The 10,129-nt window shown below is 33.5% G+C and overlaps 1 protein-coding gene across 1 annotated transcript; it reads left to right on the top strand.

Annotated features, from left to right (window-relative positions):
• Nucleotides 1-2,793: 2,793 nt before the first annotated feature.
• On the top strand, nucleotides 2,794-3,877 carry LOC108374757 (histone-lysine N-methyltransferase SETMAR-like). Its single transcript, XM_017630776.1, has one exon. The coding sequence runs from the start codon at nucleotides 2,828-2,830 to the stop codon at nucleotides 3,875-3,877; it is 1,050 nt and encodes a 349-aa protein (XP_017486265.1). The 5' UTR covers nucleotides 2,794-2,827.
• The last annotated feature ends 6,252 nt before the right edge of the window (nucleotides 3,878-10,129 follow it).

Raw genomic sequence — 10,129 nt, 5'->3', positions numbered from 1 at the left:
TTTATCCGTGAAAAGAATAATTTTGCCGCGGACATATTTTAAAAAATATCGCGTGCCCTGCTAATTTCCGTGGATGTTAGCAGGGCACCTTCTGACAACCAATTAAGGTAACCAGCTAAACCCAAACTAACTATCTGATAATTTGCCGTAAATTATCCGTTGTTTATCCGTGAAAAGAATTATCTTGCGGCTGACATATTTAAAAAAATATCGCGTGCCCTGCTAACTTCCGTGGAAAAACTTATAGACTATTACGATGGACGTCTTAAATTTTTATCGGAAGAAAAAAGAAATTTTCACGAAAAATTCGACGAAACCATAGAAAGCCCAGAGCAATCATTCTTAAAAGATACTAGGGACGAAAAAATTTCGAAAGATGATCGCAATCAAAATTTTGCGTTAGAAAATTACGATGAAGAGGCTATGGACACGAGTGAGAATTTAAATGAACTGATTTTTACAAAACATATAAAAATGGAGAAAAAAATTGTATTGACAAAATATATAGTAAATGATAATCTTATAGAATCTCACGACTCTTCTATGTGTAAAGCTAACTTTCGATCCCCGTTAAAAGATTTTAATTCCAATTGTTTAAATTTATCTAAGCCTAGTTTCCAATGTTTAATTTGCCAACGCCAAGTACATGCCGCTGATAATTGCTCCGTGCTATACGGTAATTCGGAAAACGGTGAGAGGAGAATTTGTTTAAAATGTTGAAAAAGCGCAAATGTNTTTAATTGCAATTGTTTAAATTTATCTAAGCCTAGTTTCCAATGTTTAATTTGCCAACGCCAAGTACATGCCGCTGATAATTGCTCCGTGCTATACGGTAATTCGGAAAACGGTGAGAGGAGAATTTGTTTAAAATGTTGAAAAAGCGCAAATGTGAATTATAAAATAGCACTAAATAAAATTGAGAACCACAGAAGGCTGGCGCTCCTTGAAATGCAAAAAACGAATAAACAAAGAAAAAGCCTTTACTTGGGAGAAAATCCAAGTAAAATCGCAGATGCGCTAGCATTCAACTCGGATGCAGCAAATGTTCCAATTATTAAAAACGGTTCATCAATGCAACTTGAATTTGTGAAAATTAACAAAAAGCTATATTATTTTAAATATACCTGTGGACTAGACAGCTTAATTCAGGTTATGATAGCAGCAGCTACAGCCTATACTATAGTACAGAGTTTAGTTGCAGAAAAAAGCCAAAGTCAATTTTTCAAGATGATCAACAACATCGTTACAAAAGGAATTTCTGCCCAAAGCTACAAACTTAGAGGCAAAATTCTTTTACTATACTCTGACAACAAAGCGGAGGCCAAAGAAGGCTGCCCAAATATTATTAACTGTGCAACAGCAGTCAATTCCTTGCAAGAATATTTATTTAAAGAGTGCCCGTCTTTTAAAAAGACGAGAAAATGTACGAAAAGCTGAACAAAACAAGAAAAAGCATACCCATCATACATAGCCCAAATACACGAATTATTTAATAAAAAGATATTTCAAACTATACGTCAGCAAATGCACAAGCCTACTACTTGCACATGTGGATCAATAATGGAGATTGATATAGAATACGGTAATTACATAAATATGTACTAAAATTAATTGACATGCTTTGAAAATTGTTTTCTTGTATACAAAAATATTTTATAATTTAAAGTAATTTAAGCAGTACACTCCCCGCGGAGTATATATAGCTTTAAATAAAATACCAAAAGAGATCACGGATGAGAATGGAAATACCTTTCACCTTACTGCAATGGTGGCATATGAAGGTGAAGAAATTCAGCACTCACCTGAAGACATGGGTCATTATACGGCAATTTGCTTCAGAGGCGGAAATTGGATTCAATATGACGATATGATAGAAAAGGAAAAGAAACTCAAAAACACAGTGTCTATTAAACCAAAATTAATATTTTATGTTAAAGTAAAATAGAGCAAAAAAAAATAAAAAATAAAACGTAAAAACAAATGAGTTAGAACTGAAACCCCAATTTCTTTACAAAGGGCTAACTAGACTTCTGCGTAAAATATTTAGTAGAGTATTCTTTTACATACTTAATTATGATCATTAATTTAGCTGGTTGCCTTGATTGGTTTTTTGAAGGTGTCCTGCTAAGTTTCACTGCAGTGGGGAGTAAAAGCGATATTTTTTAAAGACGCGCCTGCCAAAAATGTTTAGTCCCACGGATAAACTACGGATAATTTACTGCAAATTATCAAATAGTTAGTTTGGGTTTAGCTGGTTTCATTAATTGGTTTTCAGAAGGTGCCCTGCTAACTTCCACATATAGCGTTTTAAAGGCATCCATAATTGAACGTTTTAATCGAACATGAAAGGGAATGATGTGGAAAGAGTTTAGTTTTCAAGGTAAATACCGTTGGATTGATAAATATAAAGAGCTAGTTGATAAATATAATAATACATTTCATAGAACAATTCAAATGAAACCTAATGAAGTGAATTCTTCAAATGAAAAACGATTATTTCAAACTGTTTACAGTAATTTAAAAGTGTTTAGAAAAGCCAAGTTTAGAATTAATGATCACGTTCGGATAAGCAAACATAAACATGTGTCGGCTCATATGAAATAACTGATTTAAGTAATTTGCTTTCCGATAAATATAAGGAAAAGAATACGAGGGTGGATTGAAAAGTCGTTAGAATTGCGACATCTATCGGTCATTAATTTACTTAATTATTGTGAATGTTAAAAGTGAACTGTCAAAAGCGAGCTGTCAAAATTTCATAACATATGGTCAAACGGTAATTTTTTGAGAATTATTTTTGCAAAACACTATTGTATTTTTATTAAAAATGGAAAAAAGTGAACTTCGTGCTGTTATAAAGTACTTTCATTTGAAAGGTTTAAACCAGAAACAAATTATTGAGGAGTTGCAGACAGTATTAGGGGAACATGCACCCTCAAATGCAACAGTTTACAATTGGGTAAACGAGTTTAAACGTGGTCGGATAAGCACCAAAGATGAGCCACGCTCTGGGAGGCCAAAAGAGGTAACGACTCCAGAAACGGTGGAAAAAGTGTACAAAATTGTCACACAAGATCGAAGAATTAAATTGAGAGAGATTGCTGACATTGTGAACATTAGTTATGAACGTGTGCATAACATAATACATGATGAATTGGGTATGAAAAAGCTTTCAGCAAGATGGGTGCCGCGTTTGCTAACTCCTCTGCAAAAAATGAACCGAATGTCGACTTCAAAAGTTGGTTTAGACATGTTTAACAGAAATCCATCGGAATTTTTGCGTCGTTTCATAACGATGGATGAAACGTGGATCCACCACTATACACCAGAGTCTAAAGAACAGTCCAAACAATGGGTAGAACGTGGCTCAAGTGCTCCAAAGAAGGCAAAGGTCGTTGCATCAGCTGGTAAGGTTATGGCATCTATTTTTTGGGATGCACAAGGTATAATTTTCATAGATTATCTTGAAAAGGGTAAAACCATCACAGCTGAATATTATTCATCTTTGTTGGATACATTGGACCAAAATATTAAGCAAAAACGGCCACATTTGAAAAAGAAGAAAATCCTCTTTCATCATGATAACGCTCCTTCACATTCATCTTGGAAAACGCAGGAAAAAATAAATGAGTTAGGCTATGAATTGCTCCCTCATCCGCCATATTCGCCAGATTTAGCTCCCAGTGACTTTTTCCTTTTTCCAAATATGAAAAAATGGCTCGGCGGAAAAAGATTTGTGTCAAATAGTGAAGTTATAGCTGCAACAAATACTTATTTTGAAGGTTTTGAAAAAACTTATTTTAGAGAAGGAATAAATATGTTAGAAAAGCGTTGGAAAAAATGTATTGACTTAAAACGAGATTATGTTGAAAAATAAATCAATTTTTTGTTAAAAAACCATTGTCTAGTTTTTCATTCTAACGACTTTTCAATCCACCCTCGTAAAGGTAAAGAAACACCAAATATCCGAGCAAATTATAATACATTACAAACGGAGATTCAATCAACAGAAACAATTTATATCGATAAAAATCATACAGTTGGTTCATTATTAGTTTTTAGCAAAAGACAATTAGAAGCCATCACAAAACATAATTCAGATCAACCAATAAATATAACAAAAATCAGTACATTATCTGTCAATTGTAATATTGTTAGCGTATCATATATAAATAACACTTCATCCCATATCTTACATCAGTTTGCTCTTAGCATTGGCCCAAGATAAAAAAATCAACGAAACACCAGCTGTTCATACTTATGAACATCAATACTCATATCTATACCAGCGGGTGCAAATAAACACCCGCATATGTAGATAGTTAATATGTACTTGATATGAGTATTGTTGTTTATTTAGGTTTTAGGTTTAAGTTATACGTACATATGTACATATGTACATTTCAATGTATACAATAGTTTAGGATAAGAATTTACTATAAATAAAGGCGCTTCAGGAAACTGAGTTTGAGTGCTATCTGAGTGCCATAAGTGTCCGTGTATCTTCTCTGTACACAGTGGTTCTAAAAAATGTTTGTGAAATTTAAGATAAGTTTAACTAAACAAAATAATAAAAAGTTGTATTATAACCTCGAGTCATTGAAATTGTCTGGGTTAAACGAAGGATTAACAGTGTGCAGTTGTTTAACACCATATTCAACGCCAGTTAGGATAGAAGATCCAGACCTAGTTTGGATATTTTACATTATAACTAAACGTAGGAGCTACATCAAGCTCGCAGGTAGCATAGAAGTGCCAGTTGATTTGAACAACTTAATCAAAGATATTTCAGATTTGTACGAAGTTAACGTTAATATTGTTTCACATATTTTAAATAATATTATAAGACAATATAATGGAAAAACATCAAGTGCTATTCAAGTCAGCTCAGGATGTAGCAACTAGACTTAATGTCCAACTTGATGATGAACTAGCCAACACTATCAATGCAATGGGGAAAAGTTTGGCATATGACGTCAGGGTCACCAAATGTTGAAATTATAACACACTAGGGATGAGCATCGGCCATCGATGTTTTTTAAACAGTTTATTTAGCGAGCACAACAAAATCATTCAAAGAAAATGGCGAACAAATACGAATACAGAACAGCAATTTAGAAGCAACCATTCCGAAGTGTCCTTATAGTATATGCGTAAGAGTTATTAACATACATCAACTAAATAGTTTTTTACAATTTACCTCAATTTCAGAAGCACGAGCGGAAAAAATGAAGCAAAATCCTTTAGTTTTTTGGACTGAAATGGCCTCAACCTACCCATTGCTATCTAAGGTAGCAATTAAATATTTATCAACTACAGCAACGTCGGTGCCTTCAGAGCGACTCTTCTCGAAGGCCGGTCAAATAATATCTGATGCAAGAAACAAATTAGATGGAAAATTCGCATCTAAATTAATTTTTTTAAGCTCTTTGCCAGATGATTATTGGTTCGATAATTAAAATGTAATGTACAGAGTCGATAGAAATATGCACGAAAACAAATTTTGGTCAAAGTGTAATACAAAATTTCAAATTTACACACAATTTATCAATGAATTTATGAAAATTGTATTGAATTTTAAAGAAATTCATTGATAAATTGTGCGTAAATTTGAAATTTTGTATTACACTTTGGCCAAAATTTGTTTTCGTGCATATTTCCATCGACTCTGGTATAGTTTATGAAAAAAAAACCATCTATTTAATTTAATTTTTAAAACTCTTTGCCATTCAATTGTAAGTTTGTTTCAGTTTGTTATAATTTTGATAATTAATATGTAATGTATATAAAAAAAAACATCTATTTACAATAATTTTCAAAACTCTTTGCCATTCAATTTTCAGTTTCATAATTAAAATGTAATGTATATAAAAAATTTCATTCATGCATAATAAATTTTGACTTAAAAAAATAAAGGTTTTTTTTTTCATTTGAAACATCGATGACATCGATGGTTTCGGACCGATGTTTTTAAGGCATCGATGGCGACCGTGGATGTCATTTTCGATGTTGAACATCGATGGTTTTGCTTCGATGCTCATCCCTATAACACACTTCACACTAAAATAAAAAGGACACTGACGCTCCGATTGCGCGGAGCCTTTATTTATAGAGAACTTAAAATTATTCCTACCTCTAACTAGACAAACGCTTGTTCGAGCTACTCAATAACAGCTGCAATACTGCAACCCTGTTTCTCTTTTGCAACTCTGTTGCAGATACTCAGCTGATACTTAACCTAAATATTGCGGATATTTTGCGCGGTTTGCATTTGCTCGAAGTGAGGTTTTAAAAATGATTTCGCTAATAAATTTAGCAGTGGACAACTTGGAAATTAACGACAGCGGCTTGTTATTAAAATATAAAAAAATCAAGGAGTCAAAGCTTTCTGCGGAAAAGAAAGTGGCTTATGACCGAAATTGTAAGGAAGAGGACAGTGGCAAAATCGGCAAATTTCTTCAAAACAATTCAGTTATATCCGGACGATATATATTTCACGAATTTTCGGATGCCCCGCGAAACATTTGCTGTAGGTTTACTGATTTTCTTTTTGGTAATCGACTGATCAAAGATATAAATCCTTCTAAGGAATTGAAGAACGCCTTAGAACCGTTTTGGTCAACGGCACGCGGTGAATATTCATTGGATGATGCTTTATATATCACACTGTGGAAGCTAGGCAATAGTAGAGTGACTTATCGTGAGCTATCAGACAAATTTGATATTGCAACGGGAACTGCCCATAAAATTTTTCTTAAAACCGTCCGGGCAATCTGCAAGCTTACAAATGAAATACGTTGGCCATCAGTTGCGCAGCAGCAAGAAATCATGGAGCATTTCCAAACGAGCCGGGTGAATACATTTCCTTTTGTAGTCGGTTGTTTGGACGGAACACATTTTAAAATAAACACACCAAAAACGGATGCAATAAGCTACTATGACCGAAGGGAGAACCATTCAATTGTTATGCAGGTATGTATGTACATGGGAAACCGAAAATTGTTTTAAAACGTTATATAAAGTGTATGAGATGCTTTAGGCTATATGCGACAGTAAATTTCGTTTTTTGGATGTTTTCATGGCGGCTACCCAGGCAGCTGCCATGATGCCAACGTATGGAAAAATAGTCCAATATACAAAGGAATTACGTCTGGACGGGTGGAACTCGCAAAAGATGCAATAATTTTAGCCGACTCAGCCTATCCTCTATCAAAATATTTGATCGCGCCTTATAGAGACAATGGACATCGGTCCAGAGAGGAGAAACAATTTAATTATTATTTATGTTCAACTAGAGTGTTCATTGAGCAAACCTTTGGAATTTTGAGAGGAAAATTCAAAATTTTAAATCACATTGATATTCAAAATATGAAGAGACGTATCGAATGTAGTATTAGCTTGTGCAACTTTGCATAATTTTATATTGCGAAACAATTTAGAAGTTAATCATCCATTGGAAAATTCGGAAACTTTGATAGACCAGGATGCTGAAATGCCTGAAAACATAAATGATACTAACGAAGGAGTTATTAAAAGAAATAATTTAAAAATGTTGTTTGTTTCATAACTTTTTTATTTTTTTAAATAAAAAAATGTATATGTATGCAGGTACATATCACATTCGTATGTATTTAATTTTAATTCACTTTGATGTACATATCACATATGTATGTATTTTTAATATAGTAATAAAAAGTAAAGAGATCAATTTGATTGGATTTGTATTTTTTTGTTTAGTTTTCATTTTTCAGCTAACTTTTCCAGGGTTTCGCGTAACTTCAACATGGTGTTTATTCTTTCTTTCTCCAAACTTAACTTTTCTTTTTCAAATTGCAGTACTTCTTCGTGGCGAGCTTGTTCGTTTAGTGCTTCTTTTTTTTAAAAAATTCCAGTGCTTCATTGGTAGCAGTTTTCGGACGCTTTCTTCCTTTATTTGCGAATTCACCCTCAAATGTGTCGTCTATCTTTTCGTCACCACTCACTTCATATGCGTCAGCGCAATCTGGCATAGAGCTTTGGAGATTTTTCGCCGGCGGCTGGATTGAGTGCCGCCTACCGTAAACCTCGTCGAACTCTTCGTAGAACTCCCAGCATGACGCTTCCCTTCCTGTTTCCCCGTTTCGCTTCTATATGCGTTTGTAGGTTGCAAACAAGTTAAGAAACTTTCTTGGCATTAAATCCTTTGAATTGGGTACGTCAGCATTGACCGCAATCATATTGCTCACCACCTTGCCCCATAAGACTGACCTTTTACGCTTTCCTGACGCAAATTCCTTCTCCAAGTCTAGACGGGATCTGACGAGCAGTTTCGTGAACTCCTTGCTCAATTTTTCGCTCAAAATTTAATAAAAACAATGCAAATAATGCATTAATATCTCTATTTGAGCACAAGAAATTATGATAATTTGTTATAAAATTAAATAAATAGCTATTTTGCTTACCTATCTTCTTCCATCACAAATTTTGCTGATGCCGGTTTTTCTCTATTTTGCGCGCATGAAACGTCATAATTCGAGTTGCTCGAACGCTTCACATTTGGAAAAGTTGCCACATTTTTACATCGAACATGATGCTTCGCAGTATTGCCGCATTGTTTGAGACTCGAACAAGCCCTGTATCTTATGTGCTTATATACTATTTTGGTTACACGCTACTCATAAATTCAGCAAACATTTGTTTATAGCACTTATAACCGATAGAAATAGTCAAACATTTATTGAAACCTTAAATTATAGGCATTCAATATTTGGAAAACCAAATAAATACGTTTTTGATAACGAATTTAATAACTCATACATGAGAGAATATTTTAATACCGGGGAAATCGATGTACATTTCACATCATCACTAGTCAAAACTGGTAATGGTGATATTGAAAGAGTACACGGCATAATTAATGAACATCTTCGACTTTTAAAATCACAAAATAATAAGGAATCAATTTTAAAAAGAGTAATAAAATCGGTACATTTCTATAATAGTAGCATTCATTCTACTATAAATAGAAGACCAGTTGATTTTGTGACAAACAAAATTACGAACGAAGAATTTTCAAAAATAAGAGAACAAATAGTAAAAAAGCAAAATATGTCTTATATGTAATAATAAAAACACAACAAGAACTGACAAAGTTTTAATCGATAAAGATGATATTTTTGTAAAAGTAGATAGGATAAGAAAGAGTGACCCAAAGTATAAAAAAATAAAAGTAAAATTGAATAATGGAAAAGTTTTAGATAATAGAAACAGACACATACATCCACAGATAATTAAGAGGAAAGACAAATTCGACCACCATCAACGTTCCCCAACGTCATCGCCAATATCTCAAATATCAACAACAACAACAAACTCTATTAGTCCGATATTCAAATCAATGGACATAGACCACACAAAATCTAAACATATTTAATTCGACACCACACAATGCAAGTTAACGGCAGATCACACATAGCGGCACAATGATTAATATAAACAATAGGGGTATTCTCCAAATCTTGCAAAGCCATTGCATGTTGCACGGATTGCAAGGATTGCATAATTTGCAAACATACAACAACAAAATATATGGGAAACAACATTTCCTATAGATGCAAAATATGCAACGTCTAAACCCATGTATATATTTTGCAAGAAAGCGTAGCAAGGTAAATGCGACTCTGTGCCAGCTGTTTATTGTTATTCATTTTATGGTGATTTTGCAGCGAAAGGTAGATATTTATTAATTTTCTTTTATTTTAGGAATAATATAGCTTTATTTCTCAATTTCAGATTAAAATGGATCAAGATGGTGCACCCCCAACAAAAAAGCCGACCGGTGGAATCAATGGTGTCAACAGCAGCATCAACATCTGCCGCAGCGCGCACGCCAAAACCTGTGTCCGGATCTTGCTATTTATGTTACGCACAAGAGGAAAAACGCCGTAGAAAAACCAGAAAGCTGTGCGACAAATGTAAGAAGCCAATGTGTCTTGAACATTCGGTCACATCAACAAATTGCTCTATTTGCCATGATTTTCCTTAGATATAAGATGCATTTTTATAATTTTTATAATAAAAGTCAATAATATAATGTGTGAAATGAATATTTTTAATTTTTCAAATAAAAAAATAATATAAAAAATGTTTT

This window comes from Rhagoletis zephyria, unplaced genomic scaffold (genome assembly GCF_001687245.7).
Source record: "Rhagoletis zephyria isolate East Lansing unplaced genomic scaffold, Rhagoletis_zephyria_1.1 Rzeph_scaffold_08105, whole genome shotgun sequence".
NCBI classification, from domain to species: Eukaryota; Metazoa; Arthropoda; class Insecta; order Diptera; family Tephritidae; genus Rhagoletis; species Rhagoletis zephyria.
The sequence above is the reverse complement of the archived record's forward strand: the minus strand, read 5'-3'. Positions and strand labels throughout refer to the sequence as shown.

Coding starts and splice junctions, on each gene's coding strand:
- LOC108374757 (XM_017630776.1), top strand. CDS start 2,828: ATGGAAAAAAGTGAACTTCGTGCTGTTATAAAGTACTTTCATTTGAAA.